General features: G+C 43.5%; 1 protein-coding gene across 5 annotated transcripts in view; it reads right to left on the bottom strand.

The window, feature by feature from the left end:
* The window catches only part of prkcz (protein kinase C, zeta), a 229,631-nt gene that overhangs the window by 123,340 nt on the left and 89,042 nt on the right, over nucleotides 1–17,249 (bottom strand). For all 5 annotated transcript variants that reach the window (XM_036141694.1, XM_036141676.1, XM_036141719.1 and 2 more), the window contains 2 exons: nucleotides 13,617–13,702; nucleotides 1,021–1,152 (listed from right to left, as the gene is read on the bottom strand). In XM_036141694.1, coding sequence (XP_035997587.1) covers nucleotides 1,021–1,152; nucleotides 13,617–13,702 — 218 coding nt within the window. The remainder of the gene's footprint in view (nucleotides 1–1,020; nucleotides 1,153–13,616; nucleotides 13,703–17,249) is intronic.

Consider the following 17,249-nt stretch of genomic DNA (forward strand, 5'->3'; position numbering starts at 1 on the left):
GATGCTTCTGACGCTGTCTGTAGTTACAGAGTGGCTTTACACAAGGAATATGACAGCTGAAACCAATGTCTTGCATACATCTGTGTGGCGCTTCTTGAAGCATTGACCCAACTCTTCAAGAAGCACCACAAGAATCTCCCCCACATTTTTTAATGGCTTTTGTTTCACAATCCGCTCCAGGGTGCGGTCATCCCTATTGCTTTTACAATTTTTTTCAACCACATCCTTTCCTTCCCTTCACCTCTCTATTAATATGCTTGGATACAGAGCTCTGTGAACAGCCAGCCTCTTTAGCAATGGCCTTTTCTGTCTTGCCTCCCTTGTGCAAGGTGCCAATGGTCGTCTTTTGTACAACTGTCAAGTCAGCAGTCTTTCCCATGGTTGTGTAGCCTACAGAACTAGACTGAGACCATTTAAAGGCCTTTGCAGGTGTTTAGAGTTAATTAGCTGAATAGAGTGTGGCATCAGGTGTCTTAAATATTGGACTTTTTCCACAATATTCTCATTTTCTGAGATACTGAATTTGGGGTTTTCATTAGTTATTTTGATGATTATAACTGAGAAACACAATACATCAATATGTGTGTAATGAATGAAATTCACTTTTTGAATGGAATTACTGAGAAAAAAATAACTTTTTCATGATCTTCTAATTATATCACCAGCACCTGTAAAGATGGAGCATGGTTGCAGGTGAAATATCTTTGTAAAAAGACCTGAGATCTGCTTATCTCTCTGAGGGAAGCTTTTTTGGTCATATTGTGTTCTGATTGGTCAACATGAACATGCAATGCAAAAATATTTATTTTTGCCTTGCTTTGAAAAAAGGCATTGCTATGAAGTCCTCATGTATACGCTGGTATGAAAGTACCACAGCTTAACTCTCTGTGAATCCAGACATGTTGGAGCCCCTTAACACTCTGTCACTGAAGGGATGTAATCTTCACACATGTTGCCAGCCTAAAACTTGATTTCAGACTGGAGTGCTATGCTGATTCTATGTGCAGATGAAGAACTCACCATAAGCCTTTGGCAGGTCTGAGGGAGGAGTCTGTGACAGCGCTTATGGACCAACAGTTTGCAGTTGATACACTTGTAGCCCTGCCCGCCCAGCCCCCATATCCTTTCGCCACAGTGGCCACAGTAGGCTTTCTGGAAGACACAGACACACCAAGGCAGAGCAAATACACATACATTAGTCTCTCATTCATTACTGAGTTTTACCCATCAGCTATGTACTTACACAGGACAAAAGGGGAAAATGACCAGAAATGTAACAGGCTTTTAATCTCAGGCTTTTCCAGATAATGCATCATGTTGATCTTATTTTGAAACTCGGCTGATCTTTTTTAGAAACAAAATGTGTCCTGGGACACTTTATGCACACAGCGCACCGGTTTGGTTTTAATACTGCCACATTCTGCTCAATTGTACTCCGCGCATTACAGCGTGCTCAGGTCCAGTTACGGCATCTGAGTTAATTTCAGTACAATAGAATTCAGTAAGTTAGGGAGCATAGACAAAACATCTACAAAAAAAACAACAAAAACAAAACATGGCAGTCAAACAAATAAAGCGATAGATCCCTTTGGTTCAATTCTCACCACATTCTACACCAATCTGTAATGACTGGTAGGCTTTTATTTTGAAGTCTCAATAATGAAATGAAGACAGGAAATGCAGTGCAGTGCCAGATAATGTCAGTTGGAAATAAACAACTAGAGATGTCGTAGGTCAGTGAATTTGTCCAGTTTAACATTGATTAGACACATGCCGTTAACAATCATAACACCATCGTAGAAATCAGCACCTCTCTGACAGCATTCCTCTTTTACTCCACTCACATAGGCTCAAAAACTGAGTTTTTAGAAATCTCCACTTTGGTCGGAGTTTTCAGAGTTCGGAGTTTCCTATCCAAGGAAACCCAGTAGATTACATCAAGTCTTGACAAGCAGATGTAAAACGGCGTTTACGTGTGGATGAAAGGGATAACTGCATACAAATGTATCCCATTTCCCAGATATCCAGCAAGGTGTGGACTAGGCCTCAGAAACATGCATTTTCAAATCTTTAGCATTGATTAAATTCAATGAAATTTTATTTATATAGCGCCACTTCATGAAACATATCATCTCAAGGCACTTTCCAAAGTCAAATTCAATCAGATTACACAGATTGGGTCAGATTGTACTTGATGTTATTTTCAAGATGCTACATTTTAGCTCATTGATTGTAGTATATGTACATATACTAAATACATCACTATGGGGAAATTAAAAGGTTCAGATAATGCAACTGGCTGACTTTGCTCTATTCTTTAGGTTGTTGGGATCATAATTGCTGAATGTCAGATTTTTCTTCTTAGTTTAAGGTAGAAACTGTAGATTGTGTAGCAGAGAGGGAAAGCCTTGCCAAACATAAGACATGTAAACTTATGTGTGTTTTCTTCTTTTCGTCTGTCTTCTTCCGCTTATCCGGGGTCGGGTCGCGGGGGAGCAGCTTCAATAGGGAGGCCCAGACGTCCCTCTCCCCGGCCACTTGGGCCAGCTCCTCCGGAGGAATCCCAAGGCGTTCCCAGGCCAGCCGGGAGACATAGTCCCTCCAGCGTGTCCTGGGTCTTCCCCTGGCCCTCCTCCCGGTGGGACGTGCCCGGAACACCTCACCAGGGAGGCGTCCAGGAGGCATCCTGACCAGATACCCAGGCCACCTCAACTGGCTCCTCTCGACGTGGAGGAGCAGCGGCTCTACTCTGAGTCCTCCCCGGATGACTGAGCTCCTTACCCTATCTCTAAGGGAGAGCCCAGACACACTACGGGGAAAACTCATTTCAGCCGCTTGTATCCGGGATCTTGTTCTTTCGGTCACGACCCAAAGCTCGTGACCATAGATGAGGGTAGGAACGAAGATCGACCGGTAAATCGAGAGCTTCACCTTTTGGCTCAGCTCTCTCTTCACCACAACGGATCGGTACAGCGCCCACTTCACAGCAGACGCTGCACCAATCCGCCTGTCGATCTCCCACTCCATCTTCCCCTCATTCGTGAACAAGACTCCAAGATACTTGAACTCCTCCACTAGGGGCAGCACATCCTCCCCAACCCGGCTGCGAACCGCTCCAGTGAGAGCTGTAGATCACGCCCTGATGAAGCCAATAGGACCTCGTCATCCGCGAAAAGCAGAGACGCAATCCTAAGGCCACCAAAACGGATCCCCTCAACACCTTGGCTGCGCCTAGAAATTCTGTCCATAAAAGTTATGAACAGAATCTGTGACAAAGGGCAACCTTGGCGGAGTCCAACTCTCACTGGAAACGAGTTCGACTTACTGCCGGCAATGCGGACCAGACTCTGACACCGGTCGTACAGAGACCTGACAGCCCTTATTAAAGGGTCCGGTACTCCATACTCCCGGAGTACCCCCCATAGGATCCCTCGGGGGACATGGTTGAATGCCTTCTCCAGATCCACAAAGCACATGTAGACTGGTTGGGCAAACTCCCAGTTGAGGGTATGGAGCTGGTCCAGTGTTCCACGGCCAGGACGAAAACCCCACTGCTCTTCCTGAATCCGAGATTCAACTATCCGACGGACCCTTCTTTCCAGAACCCCTGAATAGACCTTACCAGGGAGGCTTAAGAGAGTGATTCCTCTGTAGTTGGAACACACCCTCCGGTCCCCCTTTTTAAATAGGGGGACCACCACCCCAGTCTGCCAATCCAGGGGAACTGCCCCCAATGTCCACACAATGCTGCAGAGCCGCGTTAACCAACACAGCCCCACAACATCCAGAGCCTTAAGGTACTCAGGGCGAATCTCATCCACCCCCGGGGCCTTGCCACCGAGGAGCTTTTTAACAACCTCGGCAACCTCAGCACCAGAGATGGGAGGACCCGACCCAGAGTCATCAGGCTCTGCTTCCACAATGGAAGACGTGTTTGTGGGATTAAGGAGGTCTTCGAAGTATTCCGCCCACCGAAACACGACGTCCCGAGTCGAGGTCAGCAGCACACCACCCCCACTGTAAACAGTGTTGGTACTGCACTGCTTCCCCCTCCTGAGACGCCGGATAGTGGACCAGAATCATTTTGAAACCGTACGGAAGTCTTTCTCCATGGCCTCTCCGAACTCTTCCCACGCCCGAGTTTTTGCCTCGGCGACCAGCCGAGCCGCCTGCCGCTTCGACTGCCGGTACACATCAGCTGCTTCCGGAGTCCCACAGGCCAAAAAAGCCCGGTAGGACTCCTTCTTCAGCTTAACGGCTTCCCTCACCGCTGGTGTCCACCAGCGGGTTCGAGGGTTGCCGCCGTGACATGCACCGACAACCTTGCGGCCACAGCTCCGACTAGCCGCCTCAACAATAGAGGCGCGGAACATGGTCCATTCACACTCAATGTCCCCCGCCTCCCTCGGGACGTGTTTAAAGTTCTCCCGGAGGTGGGAGTTAACGCTCCATCTCACAGGGGACTCTGCCAGATGTTCCCAGCAAACCCTCACAGTACGTTTGGGCCTGCCAGGTCTGACCGGCTTCCTCCCCCGCCATCGGAGCCAACTCACCACCAGGTAGTGGTCGGTGGAGAGCTCCGCCCCTCTCTTCACCCGAGTGTCCAAGACATGCGGCCGCAGATCAGATGAAACGACAACAAAGTCTATAATTGAATTGCGACCTAGGGTGTCCTGGTGCCAATAACACATATGGACACCCTTATACTTGAACATGGTGTTTGTGATGGACAATCCATGACGAGCACAGAAGTCCAACAACAAAATACCACTCTAGTTCAGATCAGGTGGGCCATTCCTCCCAACAACGCCCCTCCAGGTCCCACTGTCATTGCCCACGTGAGCGTTGAAGTCCCCCAGCTAAACAAGGGAGTCCCCAGGAGGGGCACTCTCCAGTACCCCTTCCAAGGACTCCAAAAAGGGTGGGTAATCTGAACTGCTGTTTGGCACATAAGCGCAAACAACAGTCAGAACCCGTCCCCCCACATGAATGCGGAGGGAGGCCACCCTCTCGTTCACCGGGGAAAACCCCAACGTGCAGGCACCGAGATGGGGGGCAAGAAGTATGCCCACCCCAGCTCGGCGCCTCTCACCAGGGGCAACCCCAGAGTGGAAGAATGTCCAGCCCCTCTCAAGGAGAGGGGCCAGAGCGGTGCGTCGAGGTGAGTCCGACTATCTCTAGTCGGAACCTCTCAACCTCGCGCACGAGCTCAGGCTCCTTCCCCACCAGAGAGGTGACATTCCACGTCCCAAGAGCCAGCTTCTGCAGCCGAGGATCAAAACGCCAAGGTCCCCACCCTCTACTGCTACCCGTTGCACAATGCACCCGACCCCTAGGCCCCTCTGACAGGTGGTGAGGCCTTCGGAAGGGGGACCCATGTCGCCTCTTCGGGCTGAGCCCGGCCGGGCTCCATGGGCAAAAGCCCGACCACCAGACGCTCGCTAACGTGCCCCATCTCCAGGCCTGGCTCCAGAGTGGGGCCCCGGTGACCCGCGTCCGGGCGAGGGAACACAAAATCCAATAATTGTACTCATCATAAGGGGATTTTGGGCTGCGCTTTGTCTGGTCCCTCACCTAGGACCTGTCTGCCTTGGGTGACCCTACTAGGGGCTTAAAGCCCCTGACAGCATAGCTCCTAGGATCATTGGGACACTCAAACCCCTCCACCGCGGTAAGGTGGCAGCCCAGGGAGAGGTTTTTCGTTTCGTACAGAAATGCTTTGGTCTGCCTTGAAATAGATCGTTTACAGTCACTGTGAACTGTAAACAATCTATTTTGCGTTTTTATTTGCAGAATATTTTATTCTTTTCACATAATAAATTGGACTAGTGTTCATGTCGTCTTTCTTCTTCTGGTCTGTACGTTTATCTTGTCTGTAGTACAGTCACAGAGTTCAGGTTCACTCATTCTCACATCTATGCCAAAGCTGACTCTCAGTTACATAACATGCTCTCAAAAGAGTTGGACCAGTTCTACTATTTTTGCTGCAGTTTATTTTGTCTTGTGTGCAATGCTGTGTTAATACCAAAGTATTTCACATTAGCATCAAAAACCTGTCACCACAACTCCTGAGAAAGGAAGCAAACCCTTAGAATTCAGTGCGTGGACTTGGCTGCAAGGCTACCATTCATTCAGAGTGTGCATGCTGACAGTGGAAAGAACAAAGAGCCCTATTGCTCTGTTTCAGTCAAACTTCAAAAGGACTACTTTCAGTAGTGCAAATCCAACTCTAAACAGACATTAAGCTTACATTTATAAAATATTCACAAAATATTCCATCACTTCTCTCTTTTCTCTGCAAGGCACAAGAGCCCAGGCAGAGTTAGCCAGTGAACTGGGATTAACATTAAAGATATGACGAACAGTTTAGGCCAAAATGAAAACAGGTTTTGATGTTTGTGAACTTTGGTTTAGTCATAAAGCTTTCTATCCAAACTCAAGACTCAAGATTGTTGCATGTCAGAAAAATTAACTCGGACACCCCTCCAAAGTTAGATCAGAGCTTATCATTAAACATGGCTGCACTGATGAACAACTTAAACTTCCATCAGCTTATATCCTATTGAATCAATCGCACAAGGTTCTGTGCAAACTCTACCTGTTACTCTTCACCACGTTGTACTTCTATACACATGCACCCTCCCACCTCCAGCCACACACTCACACCCATCCTAAAACACACAGACTCCTGCTGAGAATCAAACAGACCATTTTGTAGCCTGGACTTGCACTAGCTGCACTTTATTTACACATTACATTTTACATTATCTACAATGACACAACAGGGAGTGAGACATGAAGTGAAGCTAATCTAATGACTATTTTTTTTCCACTTGGAGTAAATTCTGCCTTAAAAGGAGCCACTGAAGCAGCAGGGGTTATGATCACCGGGAGACAGGGGTCATTTATCTACAGTCATATAAGTATATCTGAATCTATGTTTCCATGAGGCCCACTTGTCAGATTAAAAGTACCTTTGGTAATGACCTTTAAGCAGGTATTAAATATACTTCACATTAACTCCACATTTCTGTAACAAAAATATTCTTATTAGTCAGATCTAATATTCTAATTCTAAAAGTCATGTGTTCTTTACCTTTAAGCAGAAATTCATAATTAATGGAAAAAAGGGGTTGAAAACATACGTTTCTGTTGAAGAAATCTACATAATGTGGTTCACTTCGTGAATAGAGTTACTGAAATAAATATTTTTAAACAATATTCTGATTCAATGAATCTGGATGTCTGTTCAACATACACTGTTTTATGCCATAACAGTGATCTGTAAAAGTGGGCTGTGGCCATTAAAAATTGGTTCTTGCATGGTTCTTGTTTATTAGATCTCAATGGTAACTCAAAATGGCAGCTTATACAAAAAGACTGTATAAGACTTATCATGGACACAATTTTTTTCTGTGGGAGTGGGATGGGACAGGAGTGAAAATCCACTCCCGTGTCACCCTCTAATTGCAACCTCAACCAAAGAATTAATTTCTGTGTTCTTGCTCATAATGTATTGATCTTAACTCGACAACATAGAAACAGGACAGTTTTAAAACCATCGTTTCCTACCAGACCCTTTGAAGCAGCAACACATTTAGTCTACCTCTGCAGATCCAGTCTAGTATTTGCCAACATTTGGAGCAGGTCCCAAGACCATTACAATCCTCGACATTTACTTCAGAATAGTTCTGTCATTGTAAATAAAGTTTAGTTTAACAGCTACCAGGCTCACCTGAAGGCTCTGACCAGAGTCCAGCTGACTGACAGTTCTGCTTTTAACCCTAACAACACAACAGACCATAGAAGTTCCCATAAACAAACAAGGTCCTGCAACTTAGCTGGTGTTGTGTCAGATTGGCCAAAATTGATCATTGCAGTGAAAACAGCCCAAGATACAACAAATTGGATGCAAAAAACTAACCTTTTCTTTCCTTCTGCGCCAGCATTAAGACCGACTGCTTGCTGAAAGCCACACCGACAATCAGAAAACTTAAAAACTTGTGTTTGAAATCCCATTAAATCAACAGCCTGATGTGAAACTCTCCTGATCATTTTTACTGAATGTCTTGACATTTTGTTTAGAGAAAATAAATAATTATATCAAAAAGTTCTGTTTAAACATCCAGAAACTAACTAGAAGACAAGGCAGGTGCTGTACAGGACACAGCAGAAACACGGGGAATGCCGAGTTAACAACTCAAACATGTCTTCACTCAGCTTTCCTCTTCTTTATAACCATGTCTGATGTTAAGTCAAGCAGCTGAAGAAATGTATAGAATCACTGAACGAATCTCTGATCTCACATTTCTCAACAGGTAATGGAAAAAAAGCCGCTCCCTCGTTATTTTCAGCATTCTTCCTTACCTCCTATCAGGTTTTTCTGGTCTCTGTGGCATTTTTCTAGCAGTGGGTTTTTTCAGGAGGATTAACGGTAAGTGGTAGAAGACTAAATTCTGCCAACTTCAGGATGTTTTCAACACGGTACCAGCAGGGAGAAAAAGAGCAGAGCAATTTGTGCTGAAAGATGAAGGTGTTGAGTCTGACAGGAAGGAGGGGGAAGAAGTGAGAAGCAAAGAGGAGAGGGGGTTTGACCTACTTATATTTTGCTTATTTACATGCTGAGGACAGCAGAGGGAACCAAGCAGATGCTGGATGTTGGCTGGGGAACAACACACATACAGATCAACTGCTTTAAAAATCAACTTGTTCAAAATACTACAATTATGTTAAAGACATTAGAAAAAGCATCTTGGTTTATTCTAGATTCAAGCTTCAGAAACACTAATCTCAGATCACAACTACAGATCAGTGGCTCTTCATAAGCCCCAATTCCACTACCCTTGTTAAACCGATCCATGCCGAGCTCGGACCCAGCTTGGATCAGTTAACCAAGCCGAGCTTGGTTCTGACGACCGTTTACACATCACGCTATCTCGGTTTCCTGGCTCATCCTCGCCTCCTAGTGACGATCTGCGGTACTACTGCTCTCTGGGATTGAAGGCGGGACCAAGCAAATCAAAATGGCGGAACCCGTAACATTCAGGCAGTTCTGCTCGGTTATAATTGTGATACGTCTGCAGAGAGTCAGGCGAAGACGGCAACTTTTGATGAATTTACTTGACAGAGTTGGCTTTTGGGAAGTGGATAAGACAAACGAACGTCTAATAAGGATTTACAAACGCAAGAAACAATGACAGATGCTGAGGTTCATCACACTGCTAAGCAGAATCATCACTGGAAATCATGTGTCACGGTAGGGAAGCTAGTATTTTTATGAATGTCTGAAATGTCAGCTGACCGCACGGAGATGACGCGGTCTGCTGATGCGCTCTTTGTTATTAGAGAACCGGGCCAGGGAAAAACCAGGCTGAGCTCACACATGGAACTGGGCTGCATTTAGCGCGGTCCGGTTTTGTCTGGCTCGGTTCAGTTCAGTTTACGTTCCATTTACACTCGATAGTTATCTCAGTTACCGAGCTCGGACTGGTCTCGGCATGGTTAAAAAGGGGTAGTGGAAACGGGGTAATAATGCAGAGAGCCTGGCTCTACTCACAGTCAGAAAATACAGCTTTCAGTACTTCTAAAGCTGATTAACACGGAATAATGTCGGTCCCAGCCTAAACTTCAGGATAGGAATTCAATTCAATGCAAAAATAGTTTATCATAAAGGGAAATTAAATGCTGGTGTACTCATGTTACAGGTGTTTCTTCAATAAGTTGTTGTAGATGGTGATGGCTCCAGGCAGGAAGGATCTCCAGTAGCGGTCTGTCTTACAGCTGATCTGAAGAAGCATCTGACCGAAGACACTGAAGACTAAGATAGTTTGGAGGAGTTCTATATTGAGCTGGGTTGTTACTAAACAGATTAGCATCATAAAACCGATCCTCAAAATTTAGCCTACAGAGAACTGATAGGCTAACATCAAAGAGGCAAAAAGGTATTAGGACTGGGAGAAAAGAATCAAATTTTCAATGCAAGGAGACATGGATAATTCTGATTTGAATGACCATATAACATAGAACAGATTCCTGGATCAATGAGTGCTTCTGTGCTTTTTGTGTCTCTGCTCTGTCTTCTCTAACCCCCAATTGGTCGAGGCAGATGACCGTTCATACTGATCCTGGTTCTGCAGGAGATTGATACTTCCAGTTAAAGGGGAGTTTTCCTTTCCACTGTCACTTCATGCTTGCTCAATATGGGGAATTTCTGCAAAGCCATGGACAATGCAAATGACACTCCCTGTGGCTCTACGCTTCTTCAGGAGGAGTGAATGCTGCTTGTCAAGACTTGATGCAATCAACTGGGTTTCCTTAGACAGGAATTATTTTTTTTGACCAATCTGTATAATCTGATTGAATTTGACTTTGGAAAGTGCCTTGAGATGAAATGTTTCATGAATTGGCACGATATAAATAAAATTTAATTGAAATTGAATTGAATGAACAAAAGAGAAAACTTTATTATTTAAATGTTTATTTTGCACACTAAGAGGAATTCTGAAGTGCGCGATTATGGCACCCTGACAGTTTATAGTGTCCCATGCAAACAGAACATTTTTGGAACAGGATCCATTTCCTGATCTTTCTTGCCATGGTTAACCTTAAACAGCGCATATTGTGCTTTTCAGTTATTACTTTTCATGTTGAAATCATTACGTTGTGGTCTATATAAATTCGAACTGCAATGCTTTGGGGGCTGAATGGCTCGTTAATTTACCTCCCCAGTCCCCCTTTTTACCCCTGTTCTTGGTACGTCTGAGAATCATGGCTTGTGCTTTAGAGCAATCTTTGGATATAACAAGATTAGGTCTGTGATATTGTTGTTTGTTCTATATGGACGCAATCCCAGCACATCCCTTGAGTTTAGGATCCTCTTACTATTATTATGCTGAGAGGATCTGGGACTTTAAAAAGAAGCAAAAAAGTAAAGAAATTGTCTTCAGAAAGCAAAGTGAACAACTGACCAACATCAGACCAAACTGATGAAAACATGGCTGACTGGAAGGAAAGTAAAAAAACATGATGGTAAATTCCTGGACTACTCAATCTCACTTAGGTGCCATGGCCTAATGGCCAAACATTAGGATATAAATACAACATGACACAGCAAAGCATCACGTAAGCTACAGCTAAAACCTTTAACAACATTAAAGTTGACAACACACACATAAGTTCTTGTTCTGGCAGCGGGAGAACCTAATCTCCTCGGTTCACCCTTTAGACAAATCAGGTTACATACTTAAGGCCTGAAAGCACTTTAATGCATTTCTTCCAGAGTGGCCAGTGTGTTGCAGAGGAAGAACACTTAAACCCTGCCTGAGAACGCGGGATGGGCAGGTGGAGCCCTTTAACGTCTTGGCAGGGAAATGATTAAAGCTAACATCTCAGAAACAAGGCGTCAGCTAAACAAACCACAACTAGGTCAGCATGAATTATGGATCTGAAACAGTCAGAAAGCTCAGCTGCAGATGTGACTTGATTACCTGTGATTTATAATTTAATGGCAATATGCCCATGACTTCATGTGCAGCAGTCTCCACAGGCAAACAGGAAGAGTCTTGTCTTCAGCAGAGATTTAGAAGCAAATGGCTTAGACTTGTTCCATTTATCTGGTATTTACTCTAACCAAACATGCTGTTCTCTTCAAGTGTTCCTGAGTTCTAGACAAAGCTTTTCTTTATGTATCGACTCACTAGAACTTTTCAGTGTTCATACCAATGGGGTACCGCGCACGTGACGTCACCGTCTCAAGAGCAACGCCCCTTTTGCCGCTTAGGTAGGGCATACAGGAGAGAACGCCCATAGCCACCAGCCATTACACGCAACAGAAACAGCGAAATGACCGACTTTATAGCCGTTAAACTTTCCCAAGACGATGTCCCAGACACACGGTTTACTATTCGCACTGTCGAAGAACACACCAACCTTCAGCTCAAACGATGGCTTGAGTGTCGAGGGTTTAAAAAGACTGGAAAACGGGCCGAGTTGATCGAACGGTAAGCTTTGTTTTTTTTTCCTGCGCGGCGATCATGGCAGCGTCGGCCGTTTTTTTTTGTTGTTGTTTGCAATCACCGTCCAGGAATGGGTATATGTTTAATGTTTGTCTCATTTGAAATGTTTTTGAGTAAGCTATCCTGGTAGCAGGCTATCACGTTAGCGCCTGCTACCATGATAGCCTATATGCTGTCATGGTAGCAGGCGCTACTTTATTAACATGTCGGCCACCAAAATACTCTTACCTTGACTTGATGTCGCTGGAATTGGGTCAGGATGTTCTTCGGTTGGGCCCTTTCCTCCGACAAAATGCTTGCTACATATGTAGGCCGACCGCACCAGTGTACGCAGCGCACACATTTCTCCTTGGCAGTCTTGAAGAAAACATCCTTCATATGCGGCTGATCAGCGTAACTCGAGTCGCTGTTGCCCGTTCCATAGCAACAATGTTTAAAAACCATGGTCTTAGATTTGGAAAAAGCAGTCGTTTACCGAGTAAAACCAAGGGTTACGCACGTCTCTTTTACAGCGAAACAGCGGCGGGTTTCCGGAGTTTGCCCCACTGCGTACCACGTGATGTGACGTCATCGTGACGTTGTGTTTCTAAAAATAGCTCGTGCGCGGTACCCCATTAACTGGTTTTCATCCAAGTTTCATTCCGACCAGAGAGGAGACTTGATCGGCCCTAAGCAGTGACTCACCAGTTTGGAATTGGAGCCTTTTTGCCATCACTGAACGCACCATTCCAGGCCTCTGGAGTCTGATACATACGTTGTTGGTAACAGTGACGTCTCTGAAACCAGGATGTTCCAGCTCATGTCAGGAACAGCTTGGCGCACCTCTAATTTAGTCTGTCGTGCTGTCTTTAGGTGAATCAGACTTGTGGACGAAAAAATTTACTTTGCTGATCTAAATTCTCTTGTTTCGGTACTAAGAACCAACCTCATCCTGTCACAGTAAATCATGCCCAGCAGCTGCAGCCCGTAGCTCCTGCACCAGCCTCTAATAAAACTCAAATCTTAGACCTGGAGTCCAAGTCAAATCTTTTTGAATTCAAGAATTTTTGAGACATCAGTCCAGCTCAAGTCAGAATCTCAAACTCGTGTCGCCATCTCTAGTAACATCTAATGCTGTCAGAAAAGTTACTTCCTGGTTGGTTTATTCAACCCTCTCCTTGCTTTGTAACATTCACCAAACAGATCATCTTAGAAATTAAGCTAAAATACATGTCATTGTACAACAAGGATGCTTGTTTTGGGCTGCATGCCTGTTCATCACAGGGCATATGTTAATTTATACAAACAAGGCAAAAACAGAACAATTGTGTTTATTATTAGTTTACTCTGCAGTTTGGAGAGTGTATCAAACTCTGGAATAACCTGCATCTATGTAAAAACTGACAATAGTAAAAATCATGGGAAAAAGAACCCATTCCAGGAATATGAGCATATACAAAGCTTTAACCTTAAAATACAAACATGAATATTACTCCTGCAGCTCCACTGATTTCATGGTAGGGTTTGAGGCTTAGGTAATCAAAGCTGATTCAGTCTTTGTTCAGGTTTGCCCTCCAGTTCCTCACTGCTAAGAGTATGTCTGTGAGAGGTGATGACACTCACCCTGTTAAAGCGTTTGGCTTGGAAAAGGTGTCCGTTCACTCGGTAGAGCTTCCTCCATCTTCTGGCCCCGCGACGGTAGATTGATTCTGGAAAACAGATGGAACAGTTCAAGAGCAGCACTATGCTGGGATAACAGGGAGGGGGGCAAAGATTAGACTCTGGAGAGGACAATGAGACGACGATTAAAAACAAGAAAAGGGTAAGAATACCAACGCTCTTTACCGGCATGAAATTTAAGGTTTAAGTGAGTACTGGGACAAGCAGAAGGTTTCTCAGCAGGACACATACACACAAACACACACATATACACCCTCAGAACTGCCAGTCGGTATTCCTACTACCATAGGAGGATACTGACCTAGTTCTCCTTAATGTCCTTTATTCACATAATATTCTGTATGAAATATTCTACACAATTATAATATTTACAATAAAGAGGCAGTGTTAATATATGCAGTAACATACTGCAAAATGAATATATGAATATGAGTGAAATAAAACAAGGCACCTCTAGGATTCTTTTTAAACCGTGGTACAGGTTTGCATATTTCTTCATACATTTGTGACCCAGGCTGGAGGAATAAGAAGCTTTTGCCATGACACATAAGTGATTAAAAACCATAATTATCTGTGTTTGGAACTACAAATACCCTTTATGAAATGATTTATGAATTTTAATACATTCCCTGAATACACACTTCATCAAACAAATTGCACCAAAAACACATTTGTCAGAGGCACACAAAGTGATTGAGGTAAATATGAGATTGAAGCTGTGTGTGAATCAAATTCAGGGGATTATTTTAGTGCAACAGTTTCAGAGACAAAATAGACTATTTTAAAATAATAAAATAATCCAATAATAAAATAATAAAAGTAATCCAAGGTGGAATTACCAGCACTTTAGTGCATGCATCATTCATTTGGAAATGGAGTGGCGCAGGTCTCTGCTCTGCTCTCTTTTCCTCTAACTCCCTCTAATGCAGGGTTTTCAGGATGAGGTAGCAGCAACTTTGGTTTACCTGTGAGACAATGCTGAGGGAAATACGAACGGGCTCAGCAGCTCTCGCTGCTGCTTAACACAGTGACTGCAGAACGACAGGGGCTTTCAAGTAAAGTCGCCATTATCACAGAAAAACTTGTTGCTAGTCCTTTTCGAAAGAAAGTCACTAAATATGGCAACAAAGATGCTTAACAGGTAATACTGGACTGTCGTCTCCAGTCTTCCTCCCTCCTGAGAGCAGCACAGCACAGTAGCTGCTAGGCAGCTGCAGGAAAGAGCAGGCATTGTTGGTTTTTCAAAATAAGGTAAATTTTAATGTTTCATGATATTTTTATTTGTTTATACTTCGGTAATGGTTAGTATAAGTGCACAAAATAGGCTATACATAATATACGATCGATCGATCGATAGATAGATATGTTTGCCATTGTTTTAACATATATTCAAAAGAAAAACTTTCGTTTTTCTTTGAAGGTGTGGCGGCTTTTATTTAGCCGAGGCGGTGCGCCACGATCAATTACATGTATCGGAAACCCTGCAGGGAGAATCTGCCCTCACAACACACAAAGATTTAGAAAAGGTCAGCCATGGGGTGGAAACTAAAGGAGCAAGTATGTTTTGTATCTGGCGGCTGTCTGCCTACATGAGCAGATAGCCTGACTAATCCACTGAATTTCCATGTGTTTCTTTATAAAGGAGCCTTTGTAATCTACTACTATATTAAGCAGGTTTTAATTCCTTATTTTCATTCCACTCCATGTGTCAAAATCAAACTAAATATGTAAATGTTGGAATCTGTCATTAAAACTGTTTTAGAAGCTGTGTGTGTGTTTCAGTTGTGTGTGAAAACCATGAAATTGACATTTACACAAAAGATTATCTCACCATGGTCATCTTGTTCAGGTCCATGTCTACAAGTCCCAAATGATGTTCCCCAACAATTCCAACATTCCTGAAATGCTTGGGGACACTGATGATCACTTTTTAACACAAGTCAGATCACTGCAAGTACACTCCTAGACTAATATTAGAATCAGGACTTTATTTTGTTCCCCTAAATTAAAAAAATGTTCAAAGAGATTCAGTTTGAAGGTGAGCACTCTGGTTGCTACCAGGTGATTGTATTTCTACTGATTTTTTTTACCCAGAGACTTTTCAGCTGAATCATACAGAATGAATGTCTCAATAAAGATGGAAAATATACACGTGTATAGTTTGGAAACCCACTGTAAATGGTGTTTATTAAAACAGCTCAGAGTCCCTTCAGAAAACGTTCTATGATTTTATGGACATGTGTAGTTGCAGTTTGATGAAACAACTGTATCTGCTTCTCTAATGATAAATAAATGGCACAATGTGAGCTCACTGACAATGGCTTGGTAGATCTCCGGTCCCTTACCTCCTGACTCCCAGTAATAATTCACTAGATGCTCTCCCAGTGTCTCTTCTGCACATTCCTGGTTTCCTAGTGTGTTTGGCTGCTCCAGTGATGGGTGTGGTTATGATACAGTCTTCCAATCACTCATTTCCCCCCTCTGTTGCCATGGTAGCCATACCACATACCCTACCAGCTATTATTAGATAGTTGTAAGGATGTCAGGATGACACCAGCTTCTAATAAAAGTTCAACTCAATAACAAAAGCCCACTGTGTGATGTTTGATGAAACTGACTCTGAAGCTGTGCAGCATGAGGAAGTGCATGCAGCAAACTTTTGTTTTTCATCTTTGAATCCTCATGCCCTGAGATCATCATCTTTGAGCCAAAAATGAATTCTTCTGTCTCAGTCAAAGTCTGTAGCTTTCATCTGTATGAGATACATGTTATTTGTCTCACCAAAAAATAAAAACCCCTTCAAAAGACAGATTAAATCTCATCCCCACTAACAGCAAGTCTATAGCTGCAGCCATACCAGATACCAGATCCATGGTTACAGACTGATGTTTCAACTGTGTCTATAGTCTATTTACATTGAACAATCTAAACAGATAGATTTTTTTAAGATATTGTAGATGTGGATCCTCAAATGAAAGGTTTTGGCGTTCTGGTTATGTGCTGAATGCTCAAGTGATTATAAATTCTGTTTCTGTTATTGAGGGTTTCTGAGAACAGAGTGAAAGAGCAGAAACAATTCAGGCCAGTTCTATAAATCCATTCAAGTCACACTCTCAAAAAGAAAAGGCCCGCCTGACTCTCACCAGCTCCACTGTTACTCCATAGTCTTTTTCACTGAATAGACGAGTGAGATGATACACACTGTTACATCATATTCTAGATAATATAATAAGGTACATACTGTTCTTTTTCATTGACTGTAAATACAAACAACCAACATTTTCATAAGATCTGTTGTTTGTTCAGCAGCTAAAAGCAGGACCCCAGCTCTCCATCCTTGTCCCGACTTTAGAGTCAGCAGCACCGACTTTGAAACCCAATGAATATTTACATTAATACAAACCATTTCAACTAAACAAATCTAAGGTCAATGAAAAGATTACTTCATATTAAACATAACTCCTTCAGGCTCTACCATCCTTATCTAAATGGTTTGCTCCAACCCACTGGAGGAGCCAAACCAGGTAGAGGTAAGTGCTTTTAACTAAACAACTGTGTTGTTAAATCAATAAATTA

Source organism: Fundulus heteroclitus, chromosome 1, assembly GCF_011125445.2.
Source record: "Fundulus heteroclitus isolate FHET01 chromosome 1, MU-UCD_Fhet_4.1, whole genome shotgun sequence".
In the NCBI taxonomy this organism is placed as follows: domain Eukaryota; kingdom Metazoa; phylum Chordata; class Actinopteri; order Cyprinodontiformes; family Fundulidae; genus Fundulus; species Fundulus heteroclitus.